We start from the raw sequence: 17,500 nt of genomic DNA, 5'->3' as shown, positions 1-17,500 counted from the left end.
AAAAGGACGCGTGGATGAGTTGGTCTAATGTATACGTGATTAATGACTATAATAATAAATATGGTATCTGAGCTGAATTTATCCTTATCTTGTAGTGACTGCCTCTTTGTTGCCCGTTTGTTGACACTCATTAAATTCTTTTCATGGTTATTAGCAGGTAATGTATCCATGAACGGAGACCGAAACAACTCCGTAGTATTAAAGAGGGTAAGAATGTTGCCGCTAACACCAAAGTGAGAAGAAATATATTGATGCTTTCTGACTTTTGAATCCCTTACGTTCACTTATGTAGTATTTTCATTGCACCGAAAGAGTGCATTTGTTATCCGAGAGGAGACTGGGCGGAGGTACAGAGGTAGTGACTTGAGTGGATGGACGGATGTAGCTAGTTAATTGGGCGTCAGGGTGGGCCGGCAGGGGAGCCAAGGCTCTGTCTCTTACAGGGGTTGGTTGGTGACCATTGCTCAGCTTGTGGGATTGTTTTTGTTTTATTTTATTCATTTATTTTATTTTATTTTATTTTATTTATTTATTTATTTTTTTTTACTTTTCATCAAGGAAATGAATGAAAATGTCAAATAAATAATTTGAAAATTAAAAAATACACTTTAATAAAAACGCCACAAATTAACAACTTTTCTCTCGTACGTATACGAAAGCATTATATTAAAAGTAACCAGAGTTAGTTGCTTCAAGTGATGGGTTCCTAAGTGCATCTCCACGCCGCGCCTCGAGTCCTGCTACGTCGTTCAGGGAGAAGTGAAGGCAGTCTTTTTAATCCAGGCGAGGTAGGCAGGGTGACGCATGTTGGCATACAGTCCTGGGTAGTCCTTGTGGCCACAGCCATAACCTCTTGAAACAATACCAGCCAGCACGTAAGACCCATTTTCGTCCTGAGACACCAGAGGCCCGCCCGAATCGCCCTGAGGGAGACATATAATTGAAATGAATCACGCGACGACGTCAGGAGGAGAGAGGAGCCTCGGGCTAACAATCACAGCAGCCGCTCGTCCCAACACACGCTGAACGTCAGTCAACAGAACGGGAAATCATTGTAGTGAGCAGCATTACCTGACATGCGTCCCGGCCTCCATTAGGGTCTCCGGCACACAGGGTCTCCTCGCCAATACCCTGAGGCCAGGTGACAGAGTAGTGAGGCAGGCTGGAGTAACTGCTGTCACACTGGCCAACATCGAATACCGTAACGTTGACTTCCTGTAGGATGGTGCTGGGGAATCCACCTAAGATAGTGAAGATAAGCATGTAAACAGTGTGTATTTGACCTTCTCATGGCTAAATATACACATGATATGCCATACCACGACAAGTTACTTTCCTTTCCTGTTTTTTTAGACCCAACTTACCGTACTCGGTGTCGCCCCAGCCCGTCAAAGTTGCGATGTTGTTCGTCACTACACTGTCACTCGCTCTTCCCCAGGGCAGACACACAGGCCTGATGTAATCCTTGAAGGACATACAGATTATCTTTGTCTCATTTCATCTATGTTAAGACTTACTCAGAAAATAAGTATACTTTTATACATATATCTAATGAGTATCTAATGAGTAGACAACTTATCGTGTACTGACCTCAATGGTAACTTTGGAGGCCAGTTTGAGGAGTGCAATGTCGTGGTAAGCCTGAGGGTGTTTGTAGTCAGGGTAGAGTACTGTTTCCAATACATCGAAGTCCTTCGGAGAGGCTCCTTCATATTCATCGTTATAGTCGTGCTCGCCTAGACGTACTACCTCGGCAAAGCTGAGGAGATAACGAAAGCAGGTGCAACGTAAGGATGTGGCGTTAAACACTACCATCGTTATTTTGAGCAACAAACAGTTCCACTGCAGAACAGAAAATCTTCCCGAGGCTTTGGATGTCTTGCCACGGTGGCGCTATGTTTGGCTACTGCTGTTTGCGTGTTTTACTTTTTTGTGCAAGAGGGATGACCAGGAACTAATGTTTAAAAGAAATGACAATCCCTAAAATCATGCAAACAAGCAAATTAATTTTCCTTTAGAATAAAAGTGCATTTTCGTTCTAGTCGGGTACAGGAGATGACTTACTGGTGGATAAAACAGTGGTAAGCTGAGAGCACCCACTGCTCGTTGATCAACACTCCGCCACAGAACCACTTAGGAGCTTGGGTGGTGTTTTTACCCACCAGTGCCTGTAAGTGCAGACATTCGCTACTGTTAACCCTCCCCAGAACTAAGATTCATGTATGTGTGTGTGTGTGTGTGTGTGTGTGTGTGTGTGTGTGTGTGTGTGTGTGTGTGTGTGTGAGTGAGTGTGTGTGTGTGTGTGTGTGTGTGTGTGTGTGTGTGTGTGTGTGTTTGAGAATCAGCGAACAACAATATGGACACCGCCTGACACTCACCATCCAAGGCCAAGCGTTCTTCTCAGCTACGACTCCCCCAACAGCTTCGTAGATGCCAGGAGGCGAAGTGAAGTCTTCGTATTCTACTATTGCCTCTTCAGGAATACCCGGTGTATGGGAAGGTGGGATGGCCGCTGTCAAGACATCGTGGGAAGGCAAGTCAGCTTCGGGCCGCAGGAATCCAGCCGGTGGATCGTAAAACGGAGGAAAGAAAAAACTATTCCTTGAATTTTTTCCACACTCTGAAAAGAAATTCAGAAGTTAAAGCACTTACCATCAGCTTATCATTTTCTTATGCCCAACAAGTACATTTTACATTTGTAACGAATTAGCTCACAAGTAAATAATTGTCGAAAAAGGTGTACTTTTTTGGTGAACATATTATTTACTTACGAAACGTTGTGAAGGGAGGAGAGATGTCCACGACACGGTCTGTGGTTCTGACTGCAAATAGAAAAGGACTCTTCATTCTCCGTTTTGTGCATGTCACCATGCTCTACATAAGTGTTAATGAATGTTATTTTTTTTACCTGAATTTCACGTGAAATCTTCACCGAATGATCATGTTATTTTTTTTACTTGAATTTCACGTGAAATCATCACCGAATGATCAGTGAATGGAATAAACGTTTCTTGTATGCAGCTCTGTGTGTACCATCTACGTATCTTTGCACATGACCAGTGTGAGGTGTTACCCGCTCCTTTTTTTAGGCATGATATCACCTATCCATAATTCTTACCTAGCCCTGCTAGAGCCTGCCTTGTTGCAGGTCACTCAACCGCCTCACACTCACCAAGGTTTGGGTCGCAACAGTAGAGGAAGGCGGAATCTTTGATGCCACACTTGCTAAGCTCTCTGGGGTTGAACGAGGGGCCGCAGGTGCGCTCACACGTGCCGTCTGTGCTTAAATGTGTCCTGCAGGACTCATGTTCAGCGTGGTTTAGTTGGCCAGGGAAATATATTCCGGAGGCCTCTGTTAATAAGAGTAATGTACTTGAAAGATAAAATTCCTTAATTCATCTAATGTATTATGATGATCACTACACTTTCCTGCCACAACTATCATAAGGACGAAAGAAAAATAAAGTTGTGTTCACACCTGCAACAGCGGCGAAGCACAGGCCCAGCAATGCCAATTCCACACACGCGCGCCCCATCCTTCTCCGAAGGCTGCACCCTCGACACTGCTGTTGCGTCTCTACCCCCACCCAGTCAACGTAGGAATTCCACCATACCGTATCTCCGCTACCTTTCTGACCATTCTGTAGCCTCCCGGTCTTTTGTGGGTGGAAGCCTACTGATCACGTGTGTGTGTGTGTGTGTGTAGCAGAATACTGGTAGAAGAGCGAGAACAACAAATGCATTGTTGTAGAGTCTGAGTATGGAGATAATAAGTTTGATGGGCGGGAAAAGGTCGGCTGCTTACATCTACTAGCCCATTAACATTTTCACTGCGATATGCAACAATTCACAACACTAAAATTAATACGAAATCTTTATAAGCACCTGCGAGAAAGAAAAGAATGAAAAGGAATAGATTTTGCAATTTCAAGCCAGAATAATGTTTGGAGGTAGCTGTAGAACGAGAAGAAATGTCCCACAGCGGTTAGTGATTTAGAAAAAAAGTACCAAATAGCAGTGAATGGCTTAATCTGCACTGAAGTGGAATCTTCCTCAACACTGATAGGAAAAAAATAAATCAATAGTTTATAAAGTGATAAAAGAATCGTAGTTAAGACTGTACAGCTCTGTCAGGGTTACCAGAGAATGCTACCCATCTCATCACAGAACCGCCATGAACCGGGGTAGAGCTCGCAACCTTTCCATATGTGAGACTTGTACTGTGCCGCGGATCTACAAGGCTTTATATAAAGTTTACAAGTGAAACTGATCGTGTTAAACTGCATGAATGTTGATGCTTGTGAGAACTGGTGGTACAGTGCAAAGTTAGAAGCTCGTGTCAAAAAGGTGAAGACACTATGTATTGTATTTAAGTTTGCCAAGTTTTAGGTCTTTGATTAAAGTGTGTATAAATTATCCAAGTGAGGTCGTGCGTCAAGGATTAATGCATAAGGAACTAACATTCAAGGCGTCACCAGTCACCGGGCAACGTACCTGAAACATTCACGATTTGAACTAGATATGTAGGGACAGAGGCAGGTGGAAGGAGTATCTGCTGAAAGAGAGAGAGAGAGAGAGAGAGAGAGAGAGAGAGAGAGAGAGAGAGAGAGAGAGAGAGAGAGAGAGAGAGAGAGAGAGAGAGAGAGAGAGAGAGAGAGAGAGAGAGACTGCCTTTAATGCCATTTTTTTTAGAAATAAATGACAAAAACATCGTATAATATAGAATAACAAGATATTACGTAAACAAAAGAAACTGGACGTTTTACTGCTGATTAGTTGATGGAGCAATTTATTTCTGAGGTACTTGGGAACATGATTACTTATGGCAAGGATTTGTTACAGTAGGAAAAACGCAGGACACTTCTCAGACCCACTTTCACTTTCTGGAGGCCGCAGCTGCTAGTCAATGTTCATGTAGCTTTCATCTGGTTTTATGGAAATCCATCTTATTCTATTTGACTTTATGGAAATCCATCACTTAGTTTTTTTTTTTTTTTTTTTTTTTCTCATATTCAAGGAGAAGAGGGCACGGGGGCCTAGCAGTGTAAGCGGGATGATATTCACCTTTCAAGTGTGGCGGCAGGCGGGAGGGAGTCAGGGTTTAGGATTTTCTACCACCTTGACCTTCACGTGATGAGAAGCTTAAGTTGCCTCGTATCCCATCCTTACCACCACCACCACCACCATCACCACCACATGCTGGATGGTGAGTTCATCTAATTCGTCGACGCCACACGAGACAGCTAACTTCATAACAGCAATACTAATAACGGGCAGAGGGACAGACGAGACGGACGGACATACAGACACTAACAGAGGCAAAAATGAAATTCTCTCTCTCTCTCTCTCTCTCTCTCTCTCTCTCTCTCTCTCTCTCTCTCTCTAATTAAAATAAAAATATAAAATCTCTCTCTCTCTCTCTCTCTCTCTCTCTCTAATTAAAATAAAAATATAAAATATGAGATAAAAAGAAAATATGATGAATTTCACTCTTCTATGAGAATTGAGTAAACGGTGAGGTTCAAATGAGTCCTGTGTTCAAATTATCTTCAGTGATAAAAGTACAAGCACCTAGAATACATACATATCATACATACATACAGAGAGAGAGAGAGAGAGAGAGAGAGAGAGAGAGAGAGAGAGAGAGAGAGAGAGAGAGAGAGAGAGAGAGAGATGAACAGAGACACACCAGAATTTCTTCATTTATTGTAACGTTTTACTCTACGCAGGAGGTATCATCAGGCTAAACAGTAAAACAATATTGAGTATATCGTAAAACATAAGGATATAAAACACTAAGATATCCCATTGAGGGCACGGCAATGTGAGACAACACGAACAAAGGAACAGATGAACATTGGTGAAGTGAAACGAAAATAAAAATACAGGAATAAATAACTAAAAATAAAAATAAGACATAAACAGCAGTGATATATCTTGACAAATTATAACCTATAAGCAAACACTGATATAGAGTAAAATAGTAAAAATAAGGGTGTTGTATTGTCAGGACGAACCTCGTTTGTTGCCGCTGGTGGAGTGGTGAGGATTGACAAAGAGCAGCGGTGTGCGGGTTTGGTTAGTTATGATCTCGGAACCAAAGCTCCGAATAGAGTTTACAAAAGATATAATTGTGTTGATGACAATTGGTTATTTAATTCAGGTTTCAAGTATTTAATGTAAATAGATTCTAATATTTTAATGTCTGTATGTTCGTCAGCTTTATGTAACATGTTGAAATCCTTCTCCGAGAACGGATGATCATGTGTATGTGTGTTCTTATTGCTGAAAATGGGGGATGAGCTAACTGTTTCTTTGTACGTATCGAGTTACCTTTATGTTCACTGATTCGGTGTGTTAGATTCCTCTTGGTTTATCCAATATATCGAGTCTTGCAACTCGGACAAGGAAATTCATAAATGATGTTAGAGATAAATCCAATAGGAATACTGTCTTTGAATTTTAAAAAGAGCTGATAGTGTACATATTGGTGAAAATAAAAATGAACTTGATATCAGGGTATTGTGTTTTAAGCATAGTAGTGAGTCTCTTTCTAATAGTATAGCTAAGGTGGCCATAGCAAAGTAATTTTATGTACTTTTTACGTGTTGTCTGTGGGTGATTATAGAGGAAGGCTGACTAATTTTGCTTTCTAAAACAATTGTAGATGCAATTATTAATGATGCTTAACGGAAACCCGTTATTATGAAAAAATATCCTTAAAATATCCTTCATGGTCAAAAGTAAAGCACCTAGAACGAATCTTAAATAATCGAGGAATACAAGATAAATTTAATCCCCAAACCTGTGAAGGTTGGTTTGTGGTAAACAGCAGTCTGTTGTTGGTTGTTATTGCGAATCACTATTACATTAAAAAACGGGATAGAACCATTGTTTTCCGTGTCACAAGTGAATTCAATATTAGGGTGTTTAGAATTTAAATAACTTAGAAATTTAGGGATGCACTGAGGGTGTTCAAATAAAAGAAAGGTGTCATCAACATATCTTCTTTAAAACATAGGTTTAAACTCATTAGGGCATTCATTTAACCACTTGGTTTCATGATGACATAGAAAAGCATTAACAAGAGTAGGGCCAAGGCAGGAACTTACCAGCCGAAACACACAAGGTTCATTCTAACAATACCACACCCTTAATTTTACTGTTTTACTCTATACCAGTGTTCGCCTGCAGGTTATAATTTGTCAAAATATATCACTGCTGTTTTTTTTATATTTTATTATTATTATTATTATTATTATTATCATTATTATTATTATTATTATTATTATTATTATTATTATTATTATTATTATTATTATTATCAATATTATTATTATTTATTTATTTTTATTTATTTATTTTTTTTTCGTTTCACTTCACCAATGTTTGTCTGCTCCCTTGTTCGTGTTGTCTCACATTGCCGTGCCCTTAGTGGAATATCTTAGTGTTTTGTATGTTTTATATCTTTATGTTTTACTAAATACTCAATATCGTTTTACTTTTTTAGCCTGATGATGCCTCCTGCGTAGAGTGAAACGTTACAATAAATGAAGAAGAAACTCTGGTGTGTCCCTGTTCATCTCATCTATAACTTGGAATATATATATATATATATATATATATATATATATATATATATATATATATATATATATATATATATATATATATATATATATATATATATATATATATATATATATAAACACACACACACACACACACACACACAGACAAAGACACAGACACAGACACACACACACACACACACACACACACACACACACACACACACACACACACACACACACACACACACACACACACACACACACACACACACACACACACACACACACACACACAACATTCTAGACCTTTTCCTAACATCTAACCCTTCAGTATATTATGCCAATTTTTTCTCTCTGACCACAGTCTTATTTCCCTATCCTGTCCTATCATCCCAGTACAATCTTTGGACGCACCAAACTAAATATCTGCTAAGTGGTAGGACCGCAGATGTCACTATTCTGATTTTTCCTGTAGTAACTATTGATACCGTGTCGGAGATTCATCCCTCTGTGCAGAGCGTATAACAGGTGTGTTTTGTCTCTGGCATGGAGGCATGGGAGGCTTATAGCCTTGTTGGAATTCTTTCTATCACTTCTCCTTAACTGTTACTTTCTCTTTGCCTAGTCAACACTTCTGTCTCTGTCCAACATTCACCTTTCCTACTTGCTGGAAGTTGGGCTGCCTTTAATCTGACTTCTTCGCTCCTTCATATACTGGCCTATAACTTCGATTGCATATTTTTTAAAGGTTTTGAGTCTGAAACATCTATCTGCTGTCAGCCTTCTTTCTGATCATCACACGCGATTCCGTAAAGAACGATCCACTGGTGATTTTCAAACTCTTCTCGCTAAATCTTGGTCATCCTCTCTTTGGGATTTCGGTGAAACCTTTGTTGTTGTCTAAGCCATAGCAACAACTTTTGATAGTGTGATATAAATTTTTAATTTCTAAGCCTGTCTCATATGGTTTTATTTATCTCGCTGCACTTATGTATAGTTTATTTTCTGACTATGTTATTGACACAGTGGTAGACGGCCAGTAATGGTCCAAGGGGCTCTGTCCTGTCATCCATCCTATTCCTATTATTCATTAATGATCTCATTCAAATTCCTTGTTATGTCCACTTTTACACAGATGCATTTTTACACATCATTTGCAAGACGCCGAACTCAACAGGTATTAAATAGGTCACACAAAGAAACATAAAACACCTAACTTTTAAACTTTCTATTATTTCAGGATGAGTCAGGGTACACTTTGTGCTGTTCAGTACCTCACCAACACTATCTTCTAGCCAATCATCTCTTCTTTAGGGACACTCAACTATCCCCTTTCCTCTAGGTTGAACACACATGGATTACCTTCGCACTAAAATCATCAACTGTAAATTTCAAAAGTATTCTCTCTCTAATACAACATCCATGAAGCTACGTGTTCTATGTCGCCTCCTCCAATATTTTTTTTCTTCCCAGTTGCTTCCAGCCTTATACATCCACGTGTGGAGTACTGCTCCCACATATGGAAAGGTTCAGCTCACACATCTCCTTTCTCCTTAACAGGATGGAGTAAAAAGATTTTCGTCTCATTGATCCCTCATTTCTAACAGACTGCCTTGATTCTCTCACTCATCACCGTAATATTGCGTCTCGGTTGCTTTTCCTGCCTCCTTCCTCGAGGCTCTTCACTTTCTTGTTTTCGTTTCTTCTTACATTTTTTTTTTTGCTTTTCCAGCCTCTTTTTCTCCTCATTCCACTTATTTTACTCCACTTTCCTCTTTGCTTCCTTCTGCTTCTTTGTGTTAGTTGCTCCTTTTCCTCGTTCTTCACACACTTCTCTGCTTCTTTCTCCACCTCCTGATATGTGAAGTTGCTCTCCAGTTCCTTCCGCCTCCTTGTCAGTTTCTTCTTTTTTTCCTTTTTAATCTTACAATATTTCTTTTCATTCTCCACCAACTCATCTTTCTGATTCTTGGTCAACTTCTTTTCCTTCCTCTTTTCCAACTCCTCTTTCTCATCCAGGAGTGCTGCTGCTCGTCCTTTCCTTCATATTTTTTTTACCAATCTTTCCCTTCTCCTTACACTCCTTCAGTCGCTGTTGCCTTAATTTTTTTTCCCATGCCTCGTTCCTTGTTGCATCCTCCTCCTCCTCCTCCTCCTTCACCTTTATTGTGTCACTTTCTTCTTTACCATCAGCCTCCTCAATTTTTATTTTGCTTCTACATATTGCCCAGATGTTCACTTTCATCTACGTCTTGTTCTTCCGTTTCCTTCATCTTCTCACTATCCTCAGACTCCTCCGTATGTTCATCCTCCTTATCTAGTCTCACATCTTCGTACTATTCACTTTCCTCCACCTCTTCTTTCTGGTTAACTTTCTTGCCATCCGCATCCCAAACGAGGTTACGGACTCAGCTCTGTAAGTTTTTCCAGGGTAGTCATCGTCTCTTCATTCCTTGCATCCGTATTCGCTTCCACGTCAGGTACTTGCTGGTCCCAGCCATCAATAAGCTGCGCCAGTATAAGATGAAGAATGAGAGCTTCGACTTTTCGTGATTTATTGTTGAGTACTTTCCGGGGGGACTTATAATTATCTAGAAGTCTTGGTGGTGTGACGTGGTGAGTGGTGAGTCTTGGCCAGCGGCTGTGTGGTGACTGGTGGTGAGGCAAGGTGTGTGTGTGTGTGTGTGTGTGTGTGTGTTGAGATGATGAATTGTCGCCAGCCAGTCGTATTCTCCTGCTCCTCAAGAGGCGTGCACCTATATACGAGCTAATGTCGTAGGAAAATACTGAGTTATCTCTGGTACGAACGCCTCTCTCTCGCTTCATAAATAATAGTTGGTCAGCATGGATTCTGTGTACAATGTAATAATTCGTACAATTTATATGTGTGGAGCAAAATTAACTGGTGGCAATTGTGTAATTCATAGCACCAGTTCCTTCGTTACGCATACTTCAGCTCACTCAGCTCGCTTTTCGTCAGTCTCCTGTTGTTCCTACACTTGACGAGCCTCAGGAACGTGTGAGCAAAGGCGAAGCAGATATCTGACTATTTCCTCGTTCGCTGTGCCGTCACTAAGGCTGCGCCCACGCACTGCTGACTGTTTATTGCGTGAACCACCGTGATGAACACTGCTTTTTACAAGGTTACCAAACACCCTACCAATGAATACAAACCTTGCATATTTTCTCTCTTTCACATGCATCATATTCATATTCTACGAACCCTAAGCAATTAATTCGCTCCCAAGCTCATAACATGTTTACCCAGTGTCAATACAGTACAAATTTAATTTGTTTATCTGTTTATTTACTCTCTCTCTCTCTCTCTCTCTCTCTCTCTCTCTCTCTCTCTCTCTCTCTCTCTCTCTCTCTCTCTCTCTCTCTCTCTCTCTCTCTCTCTCTCACATATCTTCCCCCCACTCTGCTTTTCCATACCTAGTGTAATCACCACATATATTTTTCTCCTTGCCACTCCCCCACTTTTTTTTTTTTTTTCTCACTCACACATCTCTGCACTTTTCCTTCGTCGCTCACTATGTCTCCAATCCTTCCCTTTTCTTTTACCTGCCCGTCCTTTCTTCCCTCCATCTCTGTCGTGGCCTCAGAAACATGGAGGTCCTCGAATAATAGATATGTTACCGCGTGTTCAGATCTTACATTTAAATTTAACTGAGTTCAAATATTACGCGCAGCCTATGATGGTTAATGGAAATGTTTTTTAATTGTTATGTGGAAATATCATGAAATGCAAGTAAATATCTTTGCTGAATTTTGCACTCTCAGTGTAAAGAATTCGTACCTTTCTTTTTTATTATTTTTCGTGGCAGTGATGCTGAGACTCCCGTTTGTTGTTAGAAACACTTTCTGTTTAATACCGATATAGGAAAACTGTTAGCACTATAACAATATAAAACACTTGACTATATCACAAAAATATACCACGGATGATGCTGCTAGTTTTCCTCATATAGTAAACTGGCCTTACCACAAACTACTGCTGCATTACTACACTCACTGCTTCCTGAACCACCGGCGCTCGCTGCTCCTGCCGCTGCTGGATGCTTTTTACCTATTCCTAGACAGTGTTTTTCTCAACCGTTCATGGTAAAATAATTTGATTTATCCATATGATCAACTCACTCATAGAATGGGGCTTTGCTTGATCAAGTACAGGTATGGATGGCAGGTGTTTAATATATTTCACAATATAATGAATTAGTTGAATTTCACAATATAATGAATTAGTTAGAACAGTCAGGAGGTTAACGAGGAAAGCTAAAGGCAATTATGAATTGAAGGTACCCAACCAGGCGGAGGGATTTTATCAGGTATACAGGACGAAGAATGAGGATACTATAGATCCATTAAAAGCAGCAGATGAGGAGCTCGTTAGCTCTGGGGTGGAGATTAGTAAAATTCTGAATGAGTCCTTTTTTAACTGTATTCACCCAGGAAAATATGCAGGATATGCCAAATAGTGAACAGATGTTTAGAGCAGATGAGAATGAGAAGCTGACAGATATTTCCATAACTAAAGAGAAAGTGGAGCAGGAGATAGATAGACTAAAAAAGTTCAAGACACCAGGAACTGATGAAATATATCCCAGAGTACTTAAGGATCCAAAGAGGTTATTATTAGTGATCCGTTAGTTTCTGTCTTTAGGAAATCACTTGAGTCAGGTGAGGTACCAGTAATGTGGAGGCAGGCTAATGTAGTACCCATCTTTAAGAAAGGAGATAAAACTTTAGCGTCTAATTATAGACCTGCCAGCTTAACTTCAGTTGTGGGTAAAAATATTGGAGTCAATAATAGCGAGGAATATTAGGGAGCATTTAGACAAACATAACTTGATAAATCAGTCACAGCATGGTTTCACGAAGGGGAAGTCTTGCCTGACGAACTTGTTAAGTTTTTACAGTAAAGTGTACGAGGAAGTAGATAATGGTGATAGTTATGACATCTTATATCTGGACTTTAGTAAAGCATTTGACAAGGTACCCCATCAAAGGCTCCTGAGAAAAGTTGGGGCGCACGGGATAAATGGGAAGATGTTATGCTGGATAAGGTCATAGCTAAGCGACAGGCGACAAAGAGTTGTAATAAACAGCTCTAAATCCGAGTGGGGGCATGTAATTACTGGAGTACCACAGGGATCAGTATTAGGGCCATTGTTGTTTTTAATATATATCAATGACTTGGATAGTGGAATTAGTAGTGATGTTAGTAAATTTGCATATGACACAAAGATAGGTAGATTAATTAGGTCAGAATCGGATGCCATCGCCTTGCAGGCAGATCTATATAGGATGAATGAATGAACGGACAAATGGCAAATGCAGTTTAATACCAACAAATGGAAAGTACTTAGCGTAGGTATAGGAAACCCACACAGTAGGTACACAATAAATAACGAAACTCTGGTAGCTGCAGGGTACGAAAAAGATTTAGGAGTTATAGTTAGCTCTGAACTCCATCTAGGAAAACAATGCATAGAGGCCAGAAATAGGGCAAATAGGGTATTAGGATTAATTTTTAGGAGTGTTAAAAGTAGAAGTTTCGAAGTAATATTAAAGTTATACTTGGCGCTGGTTAGACTTTATCTAGACTACGCTGTGCAGTTCTGGTCTCCACATTACAGGAAAGATATAGGTCTATTAGAATCAGTACAGAGGAGAATGAGTAAAAGGATACAGGGGATGAGGGGTATTCCTTACGAGGCGAGATTGAAGCTGTTAAATTTACATTCTTTAGAGAGACGTAGGTTAAGAGGGGACCGGATAGAAGTCTTTAAGTGGTATAAAGGTTATAACAAGGGGGATGTAAGCAAAATTCTTAGGATCAGCAACCAGGATAGAACAAGATATAACGGGTTCAGGCTTGAAAAATTTAGGTTTAAGAGAGAGATAGGAAGAAATTAGTTCTCAAATAGAGTGGTAGATGAGTGGAACGGACTCAGTAATCAAGTTGTTGGTGCTAAGACAATAGGGAGCTTTAAGAAAAGATTAGACGGGTTTATGGATGGGGATGATAGGTGGAAATAGGTAGGTATTTTTCCTACAGGGACTGCCACGTGTAAGCCTGGTCGCTTCTTGCAGCTTCCCTTATTTCTTATGTTCTTACGTTTTTCTTATGTTCTAATGAAGAGTGACGTGAGTAGCCTTACATTTAACAGTTTCTATGTTTTTTTTCTTTCTGTCACAATTGAGGATTACTTTATAAGATATAGTTTTGTTAGTAATGGTGGATAAGCCATAAACTAAAATGGAGCAGATAACCTTTATCTACACCACGTACAAGACTGGTGATACTGCAAAACAAATGCTGAGGAGGTGGGAAATTTTCGCTAAAGTGCTGTCCCTTTGTTGAAACTGACACGCAGCTGACATTCACCCACTTGATGAAACTCTGATAAAACTCAAAAGGTTACCAACATGACACTGTTGCTTATAGACGGAGGAAGTGTTGATCAAAGGGTGAATATCGTATATGAGAGAGAGAGAGAGAGAGAGAGAGAGAGAGAGAGAGAGAGAGAGAGAGAGAGAGAGAGAGAGAGAGAGAGAGAGAGAGAGAGAGAGAGAGAGAGAGAGAATAACTATACCACATTTATTGTTATTATTGTTTTTTTGTCGTCGTCACCGTCGTTGTTGTTGTTATAATGATGATAAAAAAATAATAATAGAAATGATAACAATAGTAATAATAATAATAATAATAATAATAATAATAATAATAATAATAATAATAATAATAATAATATTATTATTATTATTATTATTATTATTATTATTATTATTATTATTATTGTTATTTTTATTATTATCATTATTATTATTATTATTATTATTATTATTATTATTATTATTATTGTCATTATTATTATTATTATTATTATTATTATTATTATTATTATTAATATCATTGTTGTTGTTGTTGTTGTTGTTGTTGTTGTTGTTGTTGTTGTTGTTGTTGTTGTTGTTGTTGTTGTTGCTAGTTGTTGTTGTTGTTGTTGTTGTTGTTGTTGTTGTTGTTGTTGTTGTTGTTGTTGTTGTTGCTAGTTGCTGTTGTTGTTGTTGTTGTTATTGTTGTTTAGAATTGGGAAGAAATAATGAGAGCGAGAGAATGGAGAATTGTTCGCGTCCTCCTCCTCCCCCTCCTCCTTTTCCTCCTCCTTCTCCCCCTCCTCTTACTAGTCCTCTTCTTCCTCCTTTTATTTTATCCTTCCTCCTCGTTATCTATGCAGAGAAAAAGAACCTACATATAGTATATATTTAGGTTTTTCTTTGTTTGTTTATGTGTGTGGCGAAGGGAGAGTAGGTGCGGGGATAACCAGAGGAGACACACAGGTAAGGAAGAAGGAAGGAAACGAAACAGAAGTGCGAGAGGAAGAGGAGAGTGAGAGGAAAACAAGTTCACATAAATACACATACACACACACACACACACACACACACACACACACACACACACACATAAAAAAGCGTCATTGAACTACTGAAAATTCTCTCTCTCTCTCTCTCTCTCTCTCTCTCTCTCTCTCTCTCTCTCTCTCTCTCTCTCTCTCTCTCTCTCTCTCTCTCTCTCTCTCTCTCTCTCACATGCATATCAATCATAAGACAATATATCAGGTATCAAATGAGAGAAGAGGAGAGAGAGAGAGGAATGAGAGAGAGAGAGAGGAGAGAGAGAGAGAGAGAGAGGGAGAGGAGAGAGAGAGAGAGAGAGAGAGAGAGAGATGAGTAAACAAACAGAAAAACAAGTCAAGTCTTGACATCCGCTTTTTTCTTCTAGCACTGATGTGACCTCCTCCTCCTCCTCCTCCTCTTCACTTCCTCTCCGGAAGTAACATTTGCCAAACCCTCCTCCTCCTCCTTCTAGCCACACTTCCTTCTCCTCCCCACTCCTCCTCCTCCTCCTCCTCCTGCTCTTTCTGAAGTCCATCTTTTAAATATAGCATCAATATCTCTTCAGGAAAATATACGAGAGGAGGAGGAGACAGGTAAAGAAGAAGAGAAAATGGAGAGAGGAGGAGGAGGATGAGGAGATGAATAAAATACATACCGCGCTGTTATCTCTTCTCTCTCTCTCTCTCTCTCTTCTCTCTCCTCTCTCCTCTCTCCTCTCTCTCTCTCTCTCTCTTCTCTCTCCTCTCTCTCTCTCTCTCTCTCTCTGACAATCACTAGCGCACACTCACACACACACACACACCCACACACACACACACACTCACACACACGAAGTTAATATAGTAAAAGCAGAACCTAAAGAGAGAGAGAGAGAGAGAGAGAGAGAGAGAGAGAGAGAGAGAGAGAGAGAGAGAGAGAGAGAGAGAGAGAGAGAGAGAGAGAGAGATTACATTTACTCATTTCCTCTCTGTTCCACCCAAGTAGGTAAGAAATCGCGTCATTCGCGCTCGTGACCGTCACAGATTAAAGAAAAATTAAAAATAACTATTCTCTCTCTCTCTCTCTCCTCTCTCTCATCCTCCTCTCTCTCCTCTCTCTCTCTCTCTCTCTCTCTCTCTCCTCTCTCTCTCTCTCTCTCTCTCTCTCTCTCTCTCTCTCTCTCTCTCTCTCTCACTCTCTCTCTCTCTCTCTCTCTCTCTCCCTTCCTTTCTGTACAGATATTGAGAAAAATCTATACTGTTATTGCACAAAGAACACGAAAACAAATTTAAAACTAGGTAACATCCCTCTCAACTACCTCTCTCTCTCTCTCTCTCTGTATATGGAAACACACACAAACACCACACACACACACACACACACACCACACACACACAAAGGGAGAGCGAGAGAGAGAGAGAGAGAGAGAGAGTGAGAGAGAGAGAGAGAGAGAGATGAGATGAGAGCGAGAGAGAGAGAGAGAGAGGAGAGAGAGGAGAGAGAGAGGAGAGAGAGAGAGAGAGAGCAAATATATATACACTACTTACTAATCTCAAGAACTAAATAAAGTTGAGACAACAATATTCCTTGACCACAAGAGGCAGTGATGGAGTGATGAACACTTGTGTGAATCTTGAATGGTTATTGGAATACGTATTGTTCTTTGACAGGCTAGCAGTCCAGCAGCCAGCTACTCGAAAGAGCGCCTCAGCAGATAGCCTCCTCAGTGGTAGCGATCTAGATCCAGTAAGTAGTAGCTCCAATGACGTCATCATTGTGAGTATATCAAGATTGTGATACAGTAAGTGTTGACAGTAGTGTTCAGTGCACTTAAGTATGCATTTAAAAGACTTTGACCGAGGTTGGTCGTGACGGCGAATCATGGACCTAGCGGTCCTGGTAGTACAAAGGGAAGGACTGTGGTCGTAAGGAGATCTAGTCCCATAATTGGATATAAGTAGATAAGCCGCACTTTAGGGTCCTCTCAGAAATGGTGCTGATAGTTCTGTGCTATGAGCAGAAATTTCCAGTTACGAATACGTGAAGGCGAACGTCCTATACCAACACGTACACATGAGACATGTGCACCTACGTGTCACATGTCATGTAACTTAAAAAAAAAAAAAGAGACATTTTCTGTACCTTAGACTTATAAGTTTATAAATAAACGAAACCACTAACCATGTAACAACTAACCATGTAACAACTAACCATGTAACAACAAACCATGTCCATGTTTGGAGTATGCTTCACATGTCTGGGGGTGTTCCACTAATACTGCTCTCCTAGACAGGGTGGAATGAAAAGCTTTTCGTCTCATCAACTCCTCTCCTCTAACTAACTGTCTTTAGCCTCTCTCTCGCCGCCGCAATGTTGCAACTCTAGCTGTCTTCTACCGCTATTTTCATGCTAACTGCTCTTCTGATCTTGCTAACTGAATGCCCTCCCCTCCTCCCGCGGCCTCGCTGGACAAGGCTTTCTTCTTTCTCTCACCCCCTATTCTGTCCACCTCTCTAACGCAAGAGTTAACCAGTATTCTCAAT

General features: G+C 40.1%; 1 protein-coding gene across 2 annotated transcripts; it reads right to left on the bottom strand.

The window, feature by feature from the left end:
• Positions 1–581: 581 nt before the first annotated feature.
• On the bottom strand, positions 582–6,046 carry LOC135109628 (venom protease-like). 2 transcript variants are annotated; one of them, XM_064021067.1, is made up of 10 exons: positions 6,018–6,046; positions 3,479–4,494; positions 3,173–3,352; positions 2,772–2,822; positions 2,379–2,620; positions 2,065–2,168; positions 1,591–1,759; positions 1,365–1,464; positions 1,072–1,241; positions 582–923 (listed from the first exon to the last, which is right to left on the bottom strand). In XM_064021067.1, the coding sequence occupies exons 2-10, from the start codon at positions 3,534–3,536 to the stop codon at positions 750–752; spliced, it is 1,248 nt and encodes a 415-aa protein (XP_063877137.1). In that variant the 5' UTR covers positions 3,537–4,494; positions 6,018–6,046; the 3' UTR covers positions 582–749. The 2 variants fall into 2 exon arrangements, with proteins under 2 accessions (XP_063877137.1, XP_063877138.1); XM_064021068.1 differs by lacking the exon at positions 6,018–6,046 and having other exon boundaries at positions 3,479–4,506.
• Between the last annotated feature and the right edge of the window lie 11,454 nt (positions 6,047–17,500).

This window comes from Scylla paramamosain, chromosome 19 (genome assembly GCF_035594125.1).
Source record: "Scylla paramamosain isolate STU-SP2022 chromosome 19, ASM3559412v1, whole genome shotgun sequence".
In the NCBI taxonomy this organism is placed as follows: Eukaryota; Metazoa; Arthropoda; class Malacostraca; order Decapoda; family Portunidae; genus Scylla; species Scylla paramamosain.
This window is presented reverse-complemented; position numbering and strand designations above follow the sequence as displayed.

Excerpts from the sequence above, each read along its gene's own strand:
- LOC135109628 (XM_064021067.1), bottom strand. The coding sequence starts at position 3,536 with ATGGGGCGCGCGTGTGTGGAATTGGCATTGCTGGGCCTGTGCTTCGCC. Across the intron at positions 1,760-2,064 it reads TACCACTGTTTTATCCACCA|CTTTGCCGAGGTAGTACGTC; the intron begins GTAAGTCATCTC and ends TTATCTCCTCAG. Across the intron at positions 1,242-1,364 it reads CTGGGGCGACACCGAGTACG|GTGGATTCCCCAGCACCATC; the intron begins GTAAGTTGGGTC and ends TCACTATCTTAG.